The sequence below is a fragment of the Schistocerca americana genome, chromosome 11 (genome assembly GCF_021461395.2).
Source record: "Schistocerca americana isolate TAMUIC-IGC-003095 chromosome 11, iqSchAmer2.1, whole genome shotgun sequence".
In the NCBI taxonomy this organism is placed as follows: Eukaryota; Metazoa; Arthropoda; class Insecta; order Orthoptera; family Acrididae; genus Schistocerca; species Schistocerca americana.
In genome coordinates this window covers 16,546,438-16,567,279 of record NC_060129.1, presented here as the reverse complement: position 1 = coordinate 16,567,279, position 20,842 = coordinate 16,546,438, and the positions used below count along the sequence as shown (strand labels likewise).

The 20,842-nt window shown below is 44.2% G+C and overlaps 1 protein-coding gene across 1 annotated transcript in view; it reads left to right on the top strand.

The window, feature by feature from the left end:
• Nucleotides 1–696: 696 nt before the first annotated feature.
• Nucleotides 697–20,842, top strand: part of LOC124553933 (GA-binding protein subunit beta-2-like) — a 41,754-nt gene continuing 21,608 nt past the window's right edge. Inside the window, exon 1 of the mRNA XM_047127952.1 lies at nt 697–1,330. Within this exon, the coding sequence (XP_046983908.1) occupies nt 999–1,330 (332 nt within the window). The 5' untranslated portion in view covers nt 697–998. The remainder of the gene's footprint in view (nt 1,331–20,842) is intronic.

Here is a 20,842-nt window from a genome sequence, read left to right as displayed (position 1 = left end):
AAATGCAGAAACAAGCTCCACGATCAGCCACACTTGGGACGTCCTGCCACAGCAGCTGCTCCAGACATGCTGAATCGTGCAGATGCCATTATTCGTGCCGACTGGTGCATCAAACCTTGACAGTTGGCTCTACAGTTGTCGGTCAGCATTGGAAGTGCGTCTGCAATGATCAGGACTCTCGGCTATTCAGATAGAGGTGCTCGCGATGGATTCGATTAACGCTCACAGCGGGCTACACGATTCAAAGAAGGGCCATTTCATCTGAACTATTAGAGCGTTTCGAGACCGACGGAGACGCCTTTCTCTAACGGATTATTACGGGGGACGAAAGCTGGGAGCACCACTTTGTGGCAGAAACAAAAAGGCAGTCCATGCAGTGGCGTCGACCTTATTAGTGACAAAACAAGACATTAGAGACAAACCCCTCTGCCAGAAAAGTCACGGTGACAGTCTTCTGGGATTGTGATGGCGTCATTTCTGTGGATGTGATGCCAAGAGGGTCAACCATCAATTCAGGGCCATATGAGAAGACTCGAACACGAGAACCGTTACCGATGTGTTCAATCGGACAAGAATCCAGCAGAAATCTTGCTCTAATATGATAATGCACGCCCACACACAAGTCCGAGAGCCCGGGAACGCGTTGCCTCATCCACGCTACAGTCCGGACCTGGCACCCTCGGAGTTCCATCTCTCTGGGCTGCTTAAAGATTTTCTACGGAGAACAGACTTTGAAGAGGACGAGTGTGTCAGTCTTTCAGTGGACACGAGCAAGACGTGTCGATGTATGTCACCAAATTCTGACTCTTAACAATAAATACATTATGGGGAAAAAAAGTGGGGCATTACTTAATGAACGATCCTCGTAAGTTAACAGAACTTGACAGATTGTTTCCCCTATGTCCCCCCTCCTCTCCCCCCATTATGGGGAAAAAAGTGGGGCATTACTAAATGAACGACCCTCGTAAGTTAACAGAACTTGACCGATTGTTTCCCCTATGTCCCCATCCCCTCTCCCCCCTGTTACTGATATTCAGCTTCCATACATTAGGTTCCAAATAAACTCACAAGCAAGTCACAGCTGGCTGACTTCAACTGCTTCCAAAGTTCTGCTCGGCAGTTGCCCTGTCAGTGCAGCACAGTCGCTGTCCCCTATGTTCGGGCTGTGGTTCGCGCCCCACTCTGAACAGTCGCCCCCTGTTTGCAGCGCGGGCCGTGGCTCCAGCAGTCCCAGCACCGCCACGCGGCCACTCGGCGACCCCGGACGCTCTCCTGCCGCGGCTGCCCGCCACACTCCGCCGCCACCAGATGCGGCCGTCTCTCGCCTGCGGTGAGTGCTGCCGACTTGTACACTCAGTGCCGCATCAACCAAATGTTACACTAAAAAGATCTAATTTAAGCATTTTTGAAATTTCCGATAAAGCTGAACTTACAGTTGTCAGGAAACACTATTTCTTCATTTAATAGGTGTGTTTAATGTAACTGCTGCTCTTGATGGTGTTTACATATCTTAGAAATTAGTTCCGAAGGAAGTGGGCTAGTAGCCACTGTCAGTGCACTGTTATTCACTGAAACCTACATGTCACGTCAATGAGTATACAACTGTATGGAAGTTCTCACAGGGAACCTCTTGAGAGCGAGATCACAAATTCAGTCTTCAGTGAGGCTCATCAGATAGTATTAACAGTTGTGATGGGGAAAAATATTAGCTGCTAATGTTTCACAATCTTCATGAGGGCTACAGAAAGTGAGTGTCCATGATGTACAGAGATAAACCTCCTATGAGACACACGTATTACACATAACAAAATAGACATTGTCGACATTAGAGAAATGTTCAGGACAGATAATTAACTTGAACAACAAGCACCAAATGAAAAACAGCGTGTCCCGGTGGTCACAAAGGTTCACACCATCAAGATCGAAGGTGAACACTGTCGTGGACCTTAAACCGTGAAACTGGTCTTCCTTCGAGGTGCACGTTCAGATAATGCGATAATATGTTTTATAGGCACAGAACAAACAAAACATCTAGAGGCAAAATCTTCCAGTGATACAAATTACAATATTGCACTCCTTTCAGGAGGGATAGTTTACTCTGAGGGACTATCATTTTTATACGCAGACCAGGAACGATCAAAAGAAACTTGCTTTAACCAGTCATTGGTCAGAAGCAGTGCTCATACTGCATTTGTAGTTCTCTTATGCCTATTTTCCTGCTCTCGTTTGCTTTGAGGTAACTACTACCTACTGCCCTTGCAAGATGGCGCACACGAGAAACAATCGTAGGGGGCAGAGCACCTCCAGCTTGTCGCAGCACAACAAATAGATTTCCAACAAATTTACCGACTAGATTAACATTCGACATGGTTGTGTACTGCTGTGTTAAGGCATTGATATTACGAGAGTGAGATTTTCACTCTGAAGAGGAGTGTGCAGAATTTGGAAGGTAGGAGACGAGGTAATGGCGGAAGTAAAGCTGTGAGGACAGGGTGTGAGTATTTGAAATTTCGTTACCTGATTTTTTTCAGTTTTATAGCACTGTTTCAAACTATGCCAGTAGTATAGGCTTTGATATGGGACACCACATGTTTTTGACTTGAAAATATTTCGACATGTTTTTGACTTGAAAATATTTAGACGTGTTTTTGACTTGAAAATATTTAGACGTGTTTTTGACTTGAAAATATTTAGACGTGTTTTTGACTTGAAAATATTTAGACGTGTTTTTGACTTGAAAATATTTAGACGTGTTTTTGACTTGAAAATATTTAGACGTGTTTTTGACTTGAAAATATTTAGATGTGCTTTTGACTTGAAAATATTTAGACGTGTTTTTGACTTGAAAATATTTAGACGTGTTTTTGACTTGAAAATATTTAGACGTGTTTTTGACTTGAAAATATTTAGACGTGTTTTTGACTTGAAAATATTTAGACGTGTTTTTGACTTGAAAATATTTAGACGTGTTTTTGACTTGAAAATATTTAGACGTGTTTTTGACTTGAAAATATTTAGACGTGTTTTTTTCTGAAAAAATATTTCCACGAAGGTTTCTTCTGGAAAAATATTTCCACGAAGGTTTCTTCGGGAAAAATATTTCCACGAAGGTTTCTTCTGGAAAAATATTTCCACGAAGGTTTCTTCTGGAAAAATATTTCCACGAAGGTTTCTTCTGGAAAAATATTTCCACAAAGGTTTTTTGTGGAAAAACGTTTCCACATATATTTTGTAAAAAATATTTTTGTCTTATAAAATTTCCACTTAAATATTCTGTTACATATTTCCAATTTCCTTTTTAAAAATTCGCCGTTCGGCTTGAGAAAACTGTATCGACAAGACTATTTTCATCATTTTCACATGTTTTACACGTAAAAATATTTACATAGTTTCCGCATAAAAAATTTCCACATCTTCCCACTGCAAATTTTAAAACATTTTGTATAAAAGTGTGGTCCTCTCTTTAAACTCACATCTTTTTGCGCAAAAGATGGCAGCCACTTTTTAGCAGTCACTTTTTTGCGAAATTGTGGCGATTTTAAGTAAGGGCAGCGGTATGGCACGAACCCACATTTTTTAGACGAAAAGACGACAGCCACCTTTCTGCAACTACTTTTCGCATCCACTCTTTTGTGGCCACTTTCTTGACATTTCCAAGGAGCGTTCGAGTCGTCACTCGGCAGGCACTTTTTCGTGGTCTCTGTTTAGCTACCACTTTCTTGCGAGCGCATTTTTGCAACGACTATCTGAAACAACACTCGACAGTTGTGATGTGCTTAAGTCACCTCAATTATTTACTGGTTGATAGGTGTCTCTTCAGTTATCTCTATTTTATCATCCAGCAACAATCTGTACCAACAATCAGTATTATCAATGCATTCTGTAATCTCGCAGAAAGCATAGCTGTATTCTATTTATACAAGCGGATTTTATTTCATTATTAATTGATAACCCCCAGGGAAGTGTATCGATTATTCTGTAATCTCTTCTAAAGCCATAAGCTTATCGTAGTTACAGTTAAATTCCTTACCTATAGCTGTACTTACAAAGTTCTTTGTTTTCTTGTGTATGGGTATTATATCATTGGTTATGACTTTGTCTTGTGAACCATGTACCAGCTCGGCCATTGTTTCCATATTCAAAACCTTCAGCACTACGGTAGTTAAGAGTGAAGCCTTGTAATTTTGGTAGTCTGTTTACCTCTGTACGTTTTGTATGCACAACTTTTTGGTCCTGTTCCTATCCATTCAATACCGTAATCATCTTTACCAAACTCGTCAGTCAATTCACAAAGTGTGCAACCTGTTTCTACAGTATTCGTACCATCGTCAAGATAAACAAGTGTCGGTGTTGTAGGACACAATTTTATCACCTAATCTATCGAGCATATCGTACGGCCTCATTCTAGTGTTGGAAGTGGTGAAAGTGGACACAAATAGGTTGGTACAATCTTAGACATAGTACTGATATATAACTTGGATTACACAGGTCTGCGACATAAAAATCGTTCCAAATTTATCAAGTGGTTTTCATAGTGTTTTCAACATCGATTTCAGGGAAATTGGTGAAAAAATTTTTCGATATTTCAGCACTATAGTGAGTGAATTTTTATACTAGATGTACGCAAAATAAGAGTAATCAGGCGAAACCAGCAGTATTTTCATGTCAGTGCCTGTCTGCCGCGATGCCCCTTCCCCCGCCATCACCGAGCAGTGAGCTTCTGCTGTTGTCCTCCAGTTCACAGTACCTCTTCACTCTGTGATGTTGTTGCTGGTGCTTTAAGTTAGTGACTGTTTCCTTGTGCTGTGAAGTTGTTCTATGGACAATGGCTACCAGAGGATATATAAATTCGCCACATCGCTTGTGCTACATTTGTGGTAACTATACCGTTAAAAAGCAACAAAGAAACATTTCCGATTTTGCTGAAAAGGTATAGTTCGCCTATTTTTGTATAAAGTTAGGTGATCAAGATAAGCCTTGGACCCCACACAAAGTTTGTTCAGTGTGTGTTGAAGAACTGAGGCAGTGGTTTCAACGTAAAAAGCAGTCCGTACATTTTGGAATACCAATGGTTTTGAGGAGCCCAAATATCGTAGTGATGACTGCTATTTTTGTTCTTGCAGTGCAAGAAGACAGAGATCGCTACGATTCTGGCACAACTGATCCCGTTCCATTCTCACAAACTGAACTGAACGATTTAGACCTAGGCCTTTCTAAAGAATCGGCAGAGGTTTTAGGATCTAGATTGAAAGATAAACATATATTGGCACCAGGTAGATCCTTTTCTTCGTATCGATCGAGGGAAAAAGAGTTTGTATCTTTCTTCCCTCGAGAAGGTGACATGGTGTTTTGCAGTGATGTTCCCCCTGGACTTATGGCATGTTTCAAAATAGAATATGCTCCTGATGAGTGGAAACTTTTTATTGATTCTTCAAAACAAAAAAGCTTTAAAGCAGTACTTCCACACAACAGCAATAAGTATGCTTCTATACCAGTTGGGCACTCGGTTTACTTAAAACAATGTTGCGCAGGCCTTGAACTGGCTTCAAGCAAACACTGCTATTCAGACCACAAACGGACATTACGTGTGGATTTAAAAGCGATTTCAATGCCGTTTGGTCAACAAAGGGCTCTACAAAGTTCCCTTGCTTTTTCTGTGAATGGGAGAGATAGAAAGCAACACTACATCAAAAAAGGTTGGCCCTTCAGAAAAACCTTACAGGTAAGGGTTAAGAACGCTGATAGGAAAAGCCTTGTGGATCCCAAAAAGGTGTTACTTCCACCACTTCACATTAAGTTGGGACTGATGAAACAATTTAAGACATTGCCAAAAGAAGGGGAATGCTTCAGATAGCTTTGTGGACAGTTTCCTGGTTCATCAGAGGCAAAGCTAAAGGAAGAAATCTCTGTCCGACCAGACATTAGGAAACTAATGACAGATCCCAAGTTTGTGGACAAAATGGAAACATAAGAAAAGACAGCATGGACATCTTTTAAATTAGGTGTTACAGATTTCCTAGGAAACACGAGAGATCCAAACTAAAAGACAATTGTCGCAGACATGCTCTACAACTTTAAGAATCTGGGCTGTAACGTGAGCATTAAAGTTCATTTCCTCCACTCGCGTCTTGACTACTTCCCTGCAAACCTTGGTGATGTAAGTGAAGAGCAGGGCGAAAGATTCCATCAAGACATCCAAGAAATGGAAAGAATATATCAAGGAAGATTGAATGTCAACATGATAGCGGACTACTACTGGGTGATAAGTGGTGATCCTCAACGAGCCCACAGCTGGAGAAGCAATAAGAGGAGCTTTGACAGAAAGCGAAAGCGTTATTATAATGACTTGTGAGATTAAAGAGAAGTGGAAGTGTGCGGGAAATATAGTTTAGAACTTATTTATAAATAAAATAAAATTTTATTGTTACTATACTTAAAAATACTCCTTTTTCTGGGAAAACCTGACGTTACAGAAAAAATTGGATTGCATTTTTGAAATTGGCGTTGAAAAGTACATAAGTCAGTTATCAAATTTCAAGCAACTTCCAAAAAAATATTTTTTTGCAGACCTGTGTTATTTCTTCGTTGATCGGTATGACATTAGTTCTCTCTCTTTTATTTCGAGTAAGAGCTCGTACAATTGCTCAGTGTTGTCTATAAATTCTGTTTGACACATTCTGTCTCTGGCCGAATTTTCTGCTGAGGGAATTGCACATTTTGGCCACAGCCCGCTTGCCAGCGTTCGGTTCAGTATTGTTAATGTCATGCGTGATGTCTTGCTTTCCCTCGATAATTCGACCGTATTCTTCTTTAGACTTCTCATTACCATCCCAAGGACTAGTTTGACCTTCATGAAGGTTTTAACGTAGTTTGTGAACAGTCAATTACTTTCCCATTCAAAGTGCCACACCTCGTAAATTTCCTGTATTGTGCAGCCTTCTTGATGGCTTTGTTGAGCTCTATAGTTGTCATAAAGTTCGTACGAATGCTCACTCATAGTCACTATGGTTGCAACTACTATCAGGCTTTTCTTCTACACTTTTCGAACATAGAGCAACTGGAAGCACAGAGTGGTACAAGCCGTGAAGCACAAGCACTTTGCATTTAACAAAACGAAATCATTCGTCGTCATATTTTTGTGGCCTCAGTATCTGTACGGGATGACCAACATATAATCGTCGTAAAACATCGCTGTCGGATATAGCCTGCCCGTGTCTATATATCGCAGCTTCTTGCCTGAAATCTTGAATTTAGCAGCGTTTGTTCTTGCTCCAAAAAAGACATCTCTAGGATTCAGGGGTTCTATGACATTTACGTTCTCTTTAGAATTATTCCACTTAAAGCTCCATATTTCGACACAGTTACAACTGGTGTACCCTAACTCTTGTGTGAGTTCTAAGAGATACATGGTTTCATTGTTGACCGTTGTCGATAGTATCGGGCGAATAACACACTAGACAGCTGTGCCAGAAGCAATTGTGATACTGGTAAACTGTTTTTGTGTTTGCGTACTAGCTGTCAACATTTCCGCCACCTTTTGTAACTTCTCCACAGCTCAATGCATTTCGTACATTAGGAAACGAATTTAACCACACAATTTACTCTTCGCTGAACATTTCCTTCTTTTGATGTTTGACTACAGCAATTGGGTTCAATGTATTCTGACCTGTAAATAGTCATAGAAACACTAAAAATTATGTACTGGAAAGGATCAATGTTTCTAATATCCAGGAAATATCTCCTAAATTCAAGGCAGCTGCGGCGCAATATGTCGTCAGAATGGAAATACTCTGAAAATTCCTTCTGGAAGTCAAACCCATAATTTTCACCCACTTCCTGAGCGTGCCATTCTAAGAATGCTTTTCTAGCCTTACATATCACAATGTCAACACCATAGTACTTGTTTGCTGGAAGTCGCCCTACGTAATTTTGATTTGCTTATTAAAGAAGTGTGGAAAGTAACCGTTTTTTCAGCTCTTTCAGACTGAATGTCTTGGAAAACCTCGCGAGATTTCCTAGGATACCATATTTACTGGAATCTAAGCCGTACTTCCGGTTTTTGTAATTCAGAAAACCGCCTGCGGCCTAGAATCGAGTGCAAAGTAAGCGGAACTTCTGAAAAATATTGGTAGGTACCGCCACAACTAACTTCTGCCGTCAAATATATGTAGCGCTACTCAGGCATGCTTTGCAGGCACAAAGATAAATACTGGTGCCAAAACCTCTGCGTTCGTAAATAAATTAAAAGAAAAGGTAGAAGAATGTGAACATTATGCCATGTATTCCTTTGTGTTTGCTGCTGTCTCACTGAAATCCTGTCTGCCTAATAAACTACGAAGCTAGAGTGAGACAACAGCAAATGCGGAAGAATATACATATCATGTCATGTTTATATTCGTATTATTCTTATGCTGAATAGTGATAGTCAGAAATGAATCTCAGCAACTGACTAGATTTTTAAATCTAAGATGACTTTGATTTCTGTGCAGAATGCAATGCACTAAAGAGGCGTCTGCCAAGATTTTCAAACGGAGAAAATTTTTCGCTAAACTCCAGTTCACAACATCTTCTCTCATACGCTGTCTATTATTTCGTTCTTGTTGGTATTTACCAAACAAAGCAGCAGTGTAAGTAACAACAAATAACAGTCTCTTGCCATTGTTTCCTGTGTGAGACAATTTCTCTTTTTCTTTTTTATTGTAAGCCACGGAAGCGCGCACAAAAGCAAGCCATGCCGCAAGCGGCGACTGGTTGTAAACACTCATTATCAGTATGCGACAAACAATGCATGACACAGTACAAAAATGCATTTCCAGCTTAGAGTGACTTAAACACCTATAACAAAGAGAACAGCACTCATCAGATCAAAGCAAAATAAGCAATCCGTTCAAATCAGACGAAATATGTGAAAAAGGAAGGGTATCTGTATAATGCCTGACACACAGCAATGAATGTTTAGAGAACATAGTTGCGTGGAGATAGCAGCGATTGCTTGTACATGATTACTTACTGATATTATAGCTTTACAGTGTAAATTGCCCTGAAGATGACCCCATCTCAGGTTGAAACCGGTTGGCGACAAAATAATGTGGCTGTGAGTGTCGCTTTGATTAATTGACGTAGCAATGGCTACTTGGTAAAGCTTAACTGTTAAGCCTACGACTCGGACCACACTACTGTAGCTGTATCTTCATCTATTCGGCTTCAATTGTGTCTCACGTTAGGGTGGTCAAAAACTTTTCTCTCCCCTTGAATTTAGAACCCCAAATTTCAGGTGCAGCTTAGATTCGGAAATTTTTTTTTTTCATTGATTTAGTCTCATTCTTCGAGTGCGGCTTGGATTAGATTCGACTGAATACGGTAAGGTTTATGCTGTCAGTTATTCCGAGCCTTGTTGTTGTCTTGAGGCCTTAGGGAAGGTATTTCTAGCACTACAATCTTCGTTCCTTGGTAAATGGTTTTGATCTTAATTCCGTTATTGACACAATACTGTAAAATAAAGTACGAATCATAAGTCTTTGTATTGTGTGCTATACACGTATAGCCCCTGTTACTGTGTGACAGCAACCATTCGCAAAATTTATTGTTTCTAAATTCGTATGTGTTTCCTTTGAAGTCTTGCACAGCCACAAAGTTTGGCGTGTGTATGCCTGTGTCTTGTTCTGCTTTGAAATCGGAAAAGTAGTACCTTTCTTTGTAAGTGCATTTTTAAATTTTTTAGTGCCACTCCCATTGCAAGTATATTTATTATTGCAGTAACCACCACATCTTTTTCTCCTTTGCATGTAGCATTTGTTTTCACGTACCTTCACACGCTCATCGCCGCAATTTTGGCAATCAGAGAAGCCAGTTGTCTGCCGAGGCTGCTTCTGTGTTATTTTTTTACACTTTTCGCACTCTAAAATCTTTTCACACGCTCACTTGTGATTACCCATGCATTCTTTACCAAAACAATACAGTAGAGGCTTGATAGTGCGAGTTTCCAATAATCCGAGCCTCTTTAATAAAAAAGAAAAAAAATAGAGGTTGCCATGATCTACTTTCTTTTTTTCACTGACATGATAAATAATGAGAGAGTACAGCTCAGTGACGAAGCAGACAACAATTCAGTCAACACCGACAGTTAGCTCGCTGCCATGTTGCACGAACATCTGTCGTCAGTATGGCACGAAATACCCCGACTGCTGCCGGCTGCTACCGATCAAAACTGGGCAGTTCATACGCTGCTGTAGTTCCCAGCACCTGTACTGTACAGTGCTGTGTGTCGTTTTGTTTGTTGACTGTGTGTTCTGTTATTGTAGAATTTAAAAAATCATAAGTGTCGAAAATTTGTCTAATGAACAAATATATAACTGTGACGAAACTGGGCTAAATTTTAAAATGTTACCAGCGAGAACACTTGCTTCTTGTGAAGAAAAAAGTGCTCCTGGGCACAAAAATAGCAAAGAGCGGCTCACAGTTATGGCAGCTTCAAATGCAACTGGAAACCACAAACTAATACTAGTTGTGAATGGGAAGTTTGGCAAGCCAAGAGCATTCAAGAATGTATCCATCTCAGCTCTTCCAGTTGTGTATACACATGAGAATAATGCCTGGATGAACCAGGAAATCTTCAAGAACTGGTTTTTTAACTCATCTGTACCTGACTGCAAGAATTTTTTAAAAGGAAGGGGACTGCCATGCAAAGCAATTTCGCTCACGGATACTGCGTCCTCATGTCAGAGTGCAGGAGAACTGCAGTGCGACGGTATCCGCGCCTTGTTTCTCCCACCAAACGTCTCCTGTCTCATTCAGCCCACGGATCAGGGCGTTCTGGAATGTCTAAAAAAAAAGTATCGACGGCGATTGCTACAGTCAGTGCTGCATTCCGAAGACAACGAAAGTATTGTAGGAGCTTCGAAGAAAGTGACTTTGAAGGACGTCGTGTACTGGATTAGCAAGTCTTAGAGCGAAATAGTCAGAAACAATTTCTAAGCCGTGGAGGAAAATTCTATAGGAAAGTATGCCGGACACAGAAACTGAAAATTCACCGGAGGACGACGATCAGCCACTGTGTAATTTAATCAGAAGATTGCCAGGCTGTGAAGAGGCAGAAAAGGTGGAAGGAGGCGAGTTGTTTAATCCAGACCAACAGTTGGAAGTGACAGACTCTTTTGTAATTGACACGGCTAACATTCGACGGCAGTGCGAGGGTGACGAGGCAGCGGCTGCACAGGTGGTGAGTCACACCGATGGCTGCGCTGCCCTCGAGGCCGCCATATGCTCCGTGGAACAGCAGCCTGAGGCGACACCGGTGGCGTCACACTGCCGCGAGCAAACGTCGCAGACACCTCACTATTACTTGGCCCCCCTGCGGGTCCGGGGATTAGAATAGGCCCGCGGTATTCCTGCCGGTCGTAAGAGGCGACTAAAAGGAGTCCATCCCCCTCACGGGGGTCGTTAGCGCCTGCGTCCGGAGACGGACGGTTCCACGACCTATAATCGTGGTCTTTTTGGTTTTTCACTTCTCGTTTCTTCCTTCCTTTTGTTGGTTCCTTTCTTTGCTCTTCTCCACCTCACTGTCTTCCTTACTCTTTCCCTTGACTTCTCCTTGCCTTCTCATTGCCTTTTTCTCCTTGCCTTCTCATTGCCTTTTTCTCCTTGCCTTCTCATTGCCTTTTTCTCCTTGCCTTCTCATTGCCTTTTTCTCCTTGCCTTCTCATTGCCTTTTTCTCCTTGCCTTCTCATTTCCTTCTTCTCCTTGCCTTCTCTGGTCTCCGCCTCGGCGTTTGAGACAGTCTGTCCTCTTTCTCCCTCTCTCTCTTCTTTTTCCTCTTCTTCCTTCCTCCCTGTGCGTGCCTGAAGGCCGACCCACGCGTTCGCACGCGTAGCCGGTGATGGGGTAACGCGTAATTCCCCCCCTGGGTAGACATGTAAGGCACGCGCGTACCCCCTGGTAAAGGCCAGGCCCGGGGAGGGGTGATTGCCTGAGCTGATACCTTCTGACCATGCCGATTGGTCCCTCCGTCTGTTTCTCGGGAGGTGTGACCTGAGGTGTAAACATTCACCTAAGGCGGGAGTGCCCTCTGAGAGGGTCCCCACAAGGAAGGAGCGCGCCATCGGAGACGCTGGCAATCATGGGGGATTCCTCCGCAATGGATTCTACTCCATCTCTTTCGACTTCGACCCAAAAACGGAAACGTGACCGGCCAACAGTGACAAAAGTACTACCACCTGTCCCACAGTTCCTCGTAGTTTCTCGATCTGAGGACGGAAAGGATTTTTCCTCTGTCAACCCTTTCGTTATTCAGAAGGGCGTAGATGCCATAGCCGGATCTGTCAAATCTTGTACCACGTTGCGTAACGGCACCTTATTACTAGAAACTGAGAGTGCCTTTCAGGCACAAAAACTGCTTCGGGCCACCCTCCTGTACACGTTCCCTGTCCGGGTGGAGGCCCACCGAACTTTGAATTCGTCTCGTGGTGTAGTCTATACTAGCTCCCTCGACGGATTGACTGACGAGGAGCTTCAATCATTCCTCGCTGAGCAGGACGTGACGGCTGTCCATAGGGTCATGAAAAAGGTCAACAATGACCTTGTACCGACCCGGACAATTTTCTTGACCTTCGATAGTGTTAAGCTGCCATCGCGCATCAGGGCGGGCTACGTGGTTATTTCTGTTCGCCCCTATGTCCCGACACCTACGCGCTGCTACCAGTGTCAGCGTTTCAACCACACTCGACAGTCTTGTTCCAATGCGGCTAAATGTGTCACTTGTGGCAGGGATGCCCATGAGGGTGACTGTCCACCTCCGTCTCCTCGTTGTGTGAACTGTCAGGGTGACCATGCCGCATCCTCCCGCGACTGTCCTGTCTATAAGGAAGAACGCTGTATCCAATAAATTCGAGTCAAAGAGAAAGTGTCCACCTCGGCTGCTCGCAAGCTATTGGCTAGTAGGAAGCCCACGCTGCTCCCAGCGGGGAAATACAGTACTGTCCTCGCCTCTCCTCGGACTACCCGGGAGGTAGCAACCCAGACATGCGATCTGACCTTCAGCACCACGGTCGTCCGTTCGGCCAGTGCTAAGATCGCGCGGTCGACGTCTCCTCTTCCTCCCATCACCCCACAGACACGAGCACCTTCCTCAGCTTCTGCTAAGACGAAGACATCGAAGTCAGATGCACGGGCCTTCAAGAAGGAACCATCCCGTGCAGACTTCCTCCGTACCTCGACCTCCCAGCCTTCGACAGGTACTTCCACTACCCGTCCTTCCAAAAAGGCGCATAGGAAGCACAGTTCTCCTTCTCCGCCACGGCGCATTTCTTCTCCTGCGCCACCCAGCGGTTGCCGCCCCAGGCCGTCATCCGTTTCGCCTGGCCGCACCGCTGGTAGCCGTACATCTGGCCGTTCACTGGCGGAGGAAGCTCCCCCTCCCGGCCATCCTCCCGAGATGGCCGATGACCCTATAGACCCAATGGACGATGACTGTCCGCCTACTGATAGCGGCGGCAGTGCTCGCTCGAAGCCAGGCCCTAAGCGGCCTTCGAGGTGACCACTTCTCTCATCTTCCTTTTCTTACAATGGCACTTATTCACTGGAATATTCGCAGCATTCGCTCCAACCGAGAGGACTTGAAGTTGCTGCTCCGCTTGCACCGTCCGCTCGTCGTAGCCCTCCAGGAAACGAAGCTACGCCCATGCGATCAAATTGCCTTGGCACACTACACCTCTGTGCGTTTTGACCTACCCCCTGTGGTAGGTATCCCAGCTCATGGAGGGGTTATGTTGCTGGTCCGGGATGATATTTACTACGATCCCATCACGTTGCACACCGGCCTGCAGGCAGTTGCCATCCGCATTACTCTTCCCACTTTTACGTTTTCCTTTTGTACCGTTTACACTCCATCGTCATCTGCCGTTACCAGGGCAGACGTGATGCAACTTATTGCGCAGCTACCTGCACCATTTTTTTAACTGGAGACTTCAATGCCCACCATCCCCTTTGGGGCTCTCCAGCATCCTGCCCGAGGGGCTCCTTGTTAGCAGACCTTTTCAACCAGCTCGATCTTGTCTGCCTCAATACTGGCGCCCCTACTTTTCTTTCGGACACATCTCACACCTATTCCCATTTAGACCGCTCTATATGTACTCCCCAATTTGCACGCCGGTTTGAGTGGTATGCACTGTCTGATACATATTCGAGCGACCACTTCCCGTGTGTTATCCATCTCCTGCAGCATACCCCCTCTCCGTGCTTCTCTAATTGGACCATCTCCAAGGCAGACTGGGGGCTCTTCTCTTCCAGGGCAACCTTTCAGGATCAAACCTTTACAAGCTGCGATCGTCAGGTCGCACACCTCACGGAAGTCGTTCTCGCTGCTGCTGAATATTCCATCCCTCACCCTCCTTCTTCTCCACGTCGCGTACCGGTCCCCTGGTGGACCGCAGCATGTAGAGACGCTTTACGTGCTCGTCGACGTGCTTTACGCACATTTAAACGCCACCCTACAGTGGCGAATTGTGTCAATTATAAACGATTACGTGCTCAGTGTCGTCGTATTATCAAAGAAAGCAAGAAAGCCAGCTGGGCTGCTTTCACAAGCACCTTCAACAGTTTTACTCCTTCTTCTGTTGTCTGGGGTAGCCTGCGCCGGCTATCTGGCACTAAGGTCCACTCACCAGTTTCTGGCTTGAAGGTCGCGAATGACGTCCTTGTGACCCCTGAGGCTGTTTCCAATGCCTTCGGCCGCTTTTTCGCAGAGTTTTCGAGCTCCGCTCATTACCACCCTGCCTTCCTCCCCCGCAAACAGGCAGAGGAGGCTAGGCCACCTAACTTCCGCTCCTCGAATTGTGAAAGTTATAATGCCCCATTCACCATGCGGGAACTCGAAAACGCACTTGGCCGATCACGGTCCTCCGCTCCAGGGCCAGATTCTATTCATATTCAGATGCTGAAGAACCTTTCTCCTGCGGGTAAAGGTTTTCTTCTTCGTACATACAATCGCATCTGGATTGAGGGACATGTTCCCGCATGCTGGCGCGAGTCTATTGTTGTCCCGATTCCTAAGCCGGGGAAGGACAAGCACTTGCCTTCCAGTTATCGACCTATCTCGCTTACCAGCTGTGTCTGTAAAGTGATGGAGCGAATGGTTAACTCTCGATTGGTTTGGCTGCTCGAGTCTCTACGCCTACTTACCAATGTACAATGTGGATTTCGTAGGCGCCGCTCTGCTGTTGACCATCTGGTTACCTTGTCGACCTTCATTATGAATAACTTCTTGCGGAAGCGCCCGACCGCGGCTGTGTTCTTTGATTTGGAGAAGGCTTACGACACCTGTTGGAGGGCGGGCATTCTCCGCACCATGCATACATGGGGCCTTCGCGGTCGCCTCCCTCTTTTTATTCGTTCCTTTTTAATGGATCGACAGTTCAGGGTACGTGTGAGTTCTGTCCTGTCCGACACCTTTCGCCAGGAGAATGGGGTGCCACAGGGCTCAGTTTTGAGCGTCGCTCTCTTCGCCATCGCGATCAATCCAATAATGGATTGCCTCCCAGCTGATGTATCAGGCTCCCTTTTCGTGGACGATTTTACCATCTATTGCAGCGCGCAGTGTACACGTGTCCTAGAGCGCTGTCTTCAGCGTTGTCTTGACCGTCTTTACTCCTGGAGTGTCGCCAATGGCTTCCGTTTTTCAGCCGAGAAGACGGTCTGTATTAACTTCTGGCGCTACAAAGAGTTTCTCCCACCGTCCTTACGACTCGGTCCCGTTGCTCTCCCAATCGTGGAGACAACCAAATTTTTAGGCCTTACATTTGACAGGAAACTTAGCTGGTCTCCACATGTGTCATATTTGGCCGCCCGTTGTACCCGTTCTTTAAATGTCCTCCGTGCTCTCAGTGGTCTGTCGTGGGGAGCGGATCGAACCGTACTACTTCGTCTATATCGGTCGATCGTCCGCTCCAAGCTGGATTATGGGAGCTTCGTATACTCCTCTGCACGGCCATCCATCTTACGCCGCCTCAACTCCATACAACATCGGGGTTTACGACTTGCGATCGGAGCATTTTATACCAGTCCCGTAGAGAGTCTTCATGCTGACGCTGGCGAATTGCCACTCACCTACCGGCGCGATATACTGCTTTGTCGGTATGCCTGTCGGCTACTGTCAATGCCCGACCATCCGTCTTATCGTTCTTTTTTTGACGACTCTCTTGACCGTCAATATGGGTTGTCTGTCTCTGCCCTGCTACCCCCTGGAGTTCGCTTTCGTCGCCTCCTTCAACACCTTAATTTTTCACTCCCTGCAACCTTTCGAGTGGGCGAGAGCCGCACGCCACCTTGGCTCCAGGCTCAGGTCCGCGTTCACCTTGACCTCAGCTCGCTCCCAAAAGAGGTCACCCCCGGTTCAGTCTACCACTCCCGTTTTTTGGAACTTCGTTCGAAGTTCATCGACATGACTTTCATTTATACAGATGGCTCTAGGACCAATGACGGGGTCGGGTGTTCCTTTATAGTCGAGGCACAAAGTTTCTAATACCGGCTCCATGGCCATTGTTCGGTCTTCACAGCTGAGCTCTTTGCCCTCTACCAGGCTGTTCTTTACATCTGCCGCCACCGATATTCTGCTTATGTCATCTGCTCAGATTCCCTGAGCGCCATCCAGAGCCTCAGTGATCCGTACCCGGTTCACCCTTTCGTACACCGGATCCAACGCCCTCTTCAGCAGCTGGTGGACGTCGGTTCTCCAGTTAGCTTTATGTGGGTTCCTGGCCATGTCGGTATCCCTGGAAACGAAGCTGCAGATGCCGCGGCCAAGGCTGCGGTCCTCCAGCCTCGGACAGCTTCTTGTTGCGTCCCTTCGTCCGATTTTAGCAGGGTGATTTGTCGGCGCATCTTCTCTCTGTGGCATGCCGATTGGGCTGCACTTACCGACAACAAGCTTCGGGCCTTAAAACCTCTTCCCGTGGCTTGGACGTCCTCCTCACGCCCTTCTCGGCGGGAGGAGGTCGTTTTAGCCCGGTTAAGAATTGGACACTGCCGGTTCAGCCATCGCCATCTGCTGACGGCTGCGCCGGCGCCGTTCTGCCCATGTGGGCACTTGCTGACGGTTAGACACATTTTAATGTCCTGTCCAGATCTTAACACACTGCGCCTCGATCTTAACCTGCCAAATACTTTCGATGCCATTTTAGCGGATGACCCACGAGCAGCTGCTCGTGTTCTTCGTTTTATCAATTTGACAAACCTCGCTAAGGACATTTGATGATGCTGTTTTTTAATCCTATGCCTGTCAGTCTGTCTTTTATCGTGTTTTCCCTTTTAGTTGTTGTGGTCAACTTGTGCCTCGCGGTGCATTCTTAGAGTAGTCAGGGCGCTAATGACCATTGAAGTTGTGCGCCCTAAAAAAAAAAAAAAAAAAAAAAAAAAAAAAAAACTATTACTTGGCTAAATAAATAATTATTGTTATTCTGCCAATGCAAATGCGTGTGTAAATACTTTTATTTTAATAAAATTCAAATTTGAGTTGTATTACTTAGAATATCATAATATTTCTTTTTCCCATTTAAATTTCGTTCGCCCGAGCTTTTGACAGTTCGAGGTGGTTCCGGTCCCGTTTACCTCAAACTATCGAGACTCTACTGTGTGTCTTGCACTTTCTGCATTAAATCCTTGGCTGTTTACCTTCATGCTTTGGTCTTAAACGCAAGTTGCACACATTTCCTTTATCTTTTTCGCAGAAGTATTTGTCCTTGTGATTGCAGGATTCGTCACACGTCTTGCAATAGACATTCTGCCTAAAAGACTCTTCATATTTTTGATGCCACTGTGGTGGTCATTATTTAAGCACAAATAGTGTTGCCCCCATTTCGCCGCCAGAGGAATGGATAACCCTGTTAAAATTAACAGCGGAAAAAACTTTAATCTGAACATTCAAGAAAAGCTGCTGCATCGTCGATATCGTCCAGACTGAAATCTTCTTCACAGTTCTTCGAGTCTCGCTCACAACTCTTTCGCTAATTCTTCCTGCGGAGCTCTCCCTTTCCTAGTCTAGAGAATGTCATTATCTGTCAGTTCCTCGCACAAGTGTGTTTCTAGTGATCATTGCTCGAGGACCGCACAGGCTATTGTTGTTGGTTATTTTGTTTATACTTCTCGTGCCAATTATATCTTTAGTAATATTTACTATTTTTGTTTCCCTTTGAACCTTTACCTCGACCTATTTCGTAGACCTCAAAGTAAAATTTGGTGTTGTTTGTGTTTACATTTTCATTGGATCATTGGATGTTATTATTATTTCAATCTGATCAATAGCTGTGAAGCATTGACTTTTAAATTCCTTTTCGATGAAATTGCATGATTAAAATCATTTTCAGCAACTATTTTCATTTTGTCGCCTTACTTGCAATCGGGCAATGTTCTTACTGCATTTATAGCTGCGTGTATAGCCTTTCTGACAGCTTTCATTTGTTACACGGGATTACCTTTCTTTGAGTCTTTCTCACTCATGTTGTTTCTTTCCATATCTTTCGTAGCTGTCCACCAAACGTTATTTCTTTAACAATACTGAAGTGAACAGTTCTTTTTTGAGCAGAAACATTTGGCCTACTTTTCCTGTTTTTGTGGAGCCGCGCTGTTATTTTTCTTCAAAAACCTCTCTAGAGAATTGAATGTGCCAAATTATTTCCAAACGTTCCTTTTCTGAGTTCACCAAGTCCAGTAGGCCTTTCTTTGTATGTACTACAGAGTAACCTTTGACCCTACTTTCCCTTGCTATATATATATATATATATATATATATATATATATATATATATATATATATATATATATATATATTTTTTATTTTATTTTTTTTTCCCCCTGTTCACGAGTAGCTTTCGGAAACAAGTCTCCATAGTTAAACAAACCACTATCATTTGCTGCTGGGTAAACTCATTCTATAGCTTCAACAAATGCTGCTTTCTTCAGTTTGTATAATTCGTAGTTCAGTACTAAACATTAATTTCCATAATTTCTCATTTTGTACAAACCTTTGATTCTGAGGTCTTACGCAAGGGCTCTTAATTCCTTAAGTTTTATTTTCTTTAACCTTCAATTTTTTTTTTCATTTGGCTCATCTAAGGACCACGCACCAATTTCAGTGCCTCCTCTTTGTTGTTTTTCTTTTTCCTTTAGTATTCTTTCATCATTTCACTACATATCCTTTTTCTGTCCTGGGGCCATTTTTACACTGTCTTTTTCTCCGTCTTGCCTTGGAATCCTTCAATTTTTTACGCTTCCCTCTTGAAAATCTTTCTCTTTCATCTTTCTCACTCATGTTGTTTCTTTCAATATCTTTCCTAACTTCTTGAGTCCAGGCTATTGTTGACTTCTTGTCCCAAAGATATCTAAAAACCTGTTTGGTTAAACCTGTTGCTGTTCATTCTGTGTAAGTGTCCAAAAAATTGCCTCTTTTGTAGTGTTCCATTTATGTTTTCAATGCTACGATAAACTTCTTCATTGCTTCTGTATTTTTTGGTGCCCAACTATTTTTCGAATTTCTTTCTAGGACTTCAGTTTTGTATAATTCGTAGTTCAGTACTAAACATTAATTTCCATAAAGAAACTCAGGTTTTTCTACTGTGATGTAGTGCTGCATCTTCAAATGTTTAGAGAGGCACCTTTTGTTGCAGATATTCCTTGTTATTTCACAAGTGCTCTCCATTTTATGTACTCCCTTCTAAAACAAATTTTTCTAAGCCATTTTCTTGAATAATTACTCGCAAATATTTAAATTTATTTACCATCTTTATCTGGCCAATATCTGTTGCTAGGGATTCGAGAGCATATTTTATATTTGTCATAAATTTTATTTTTCTAAGATATTCAACCTACTTTGTTGGATATTTCTTGTAAGACTGATTTGTATTCCAGCATTTGTTAGATTTTCAGAGAGAATGGCAAAATCATTCGCAAATGCTAAACAGTGAATTTCAGTACCTTTGTTTTTAGTTCCCAGTCTGACTGGTGATGGCTTCTGCTCTTTCAGTTTTTGTTTGCACACTCTTACTATTTTCTCAAGTGCACAGTTAAGAGGAGTGGAAACAAGCCATTACCTTGCCTTCCACTTGTTTTTATGTCGAATGCCTTCGATATATCATCCCGAAACTTTACTTTTGATGTGGTGTTTGCGAGCGTTTGAACGAGTAAGGTTTGCTAATTTAGGTTTGATGCCAAATTCTCTGATCCCCCCAGTGGGTCCACAACTCTTTTGTGGACACGTGCATAGCGAGCACGGGACCCCGAGCTAATGTGGCCCTCCTTCCCTTCCGGGCTGCATACCTTCCCTTTCCGCATCCTTCCCCACCCCCCTCATCTTCGCCCCCCCCTCACCTCTGGCTCTTTCCTTCCCTTTCTCCCCCTCTGGGAGTATGGTTTGTGCCTACGTCCGGAGACAGACACTCGAAACTGTTCCAAATTCCTTGCTTTCTACACTTGCAAGTCTTCGTCCTTCCTCTGTCCTTCTCTTTTCCTTCCCTCTTCTCTTTGCCCTTTTCTCCGCTGCGGCGTTTGAGACCCCTCTTCTTTCCTTTCCCTTTCTCTTTTTTCCTCCCTGTGCGTGTCTGAAAGCCGACCCACGCACTTCCATGCGTAGCCGGTGACGGGGTAACGCGTAATTCCCCGCCCCGGGTAGACAGGTAGGAACGTACGTACCCCCTGGTAACGGCCAGGCCCAGGGAGGGGTGATTACCCGAGCTGATACCTTCCGAAAGTGCCGATTGGTCCCTCCGTCCGTTTGTCGGGAGGTGTGACCTGAGGTGTGAACAATCATCTAAGGCGGGAGTGCCCTCAGAGAGGGCCCCCACAAGGGAGAAGCGCGCC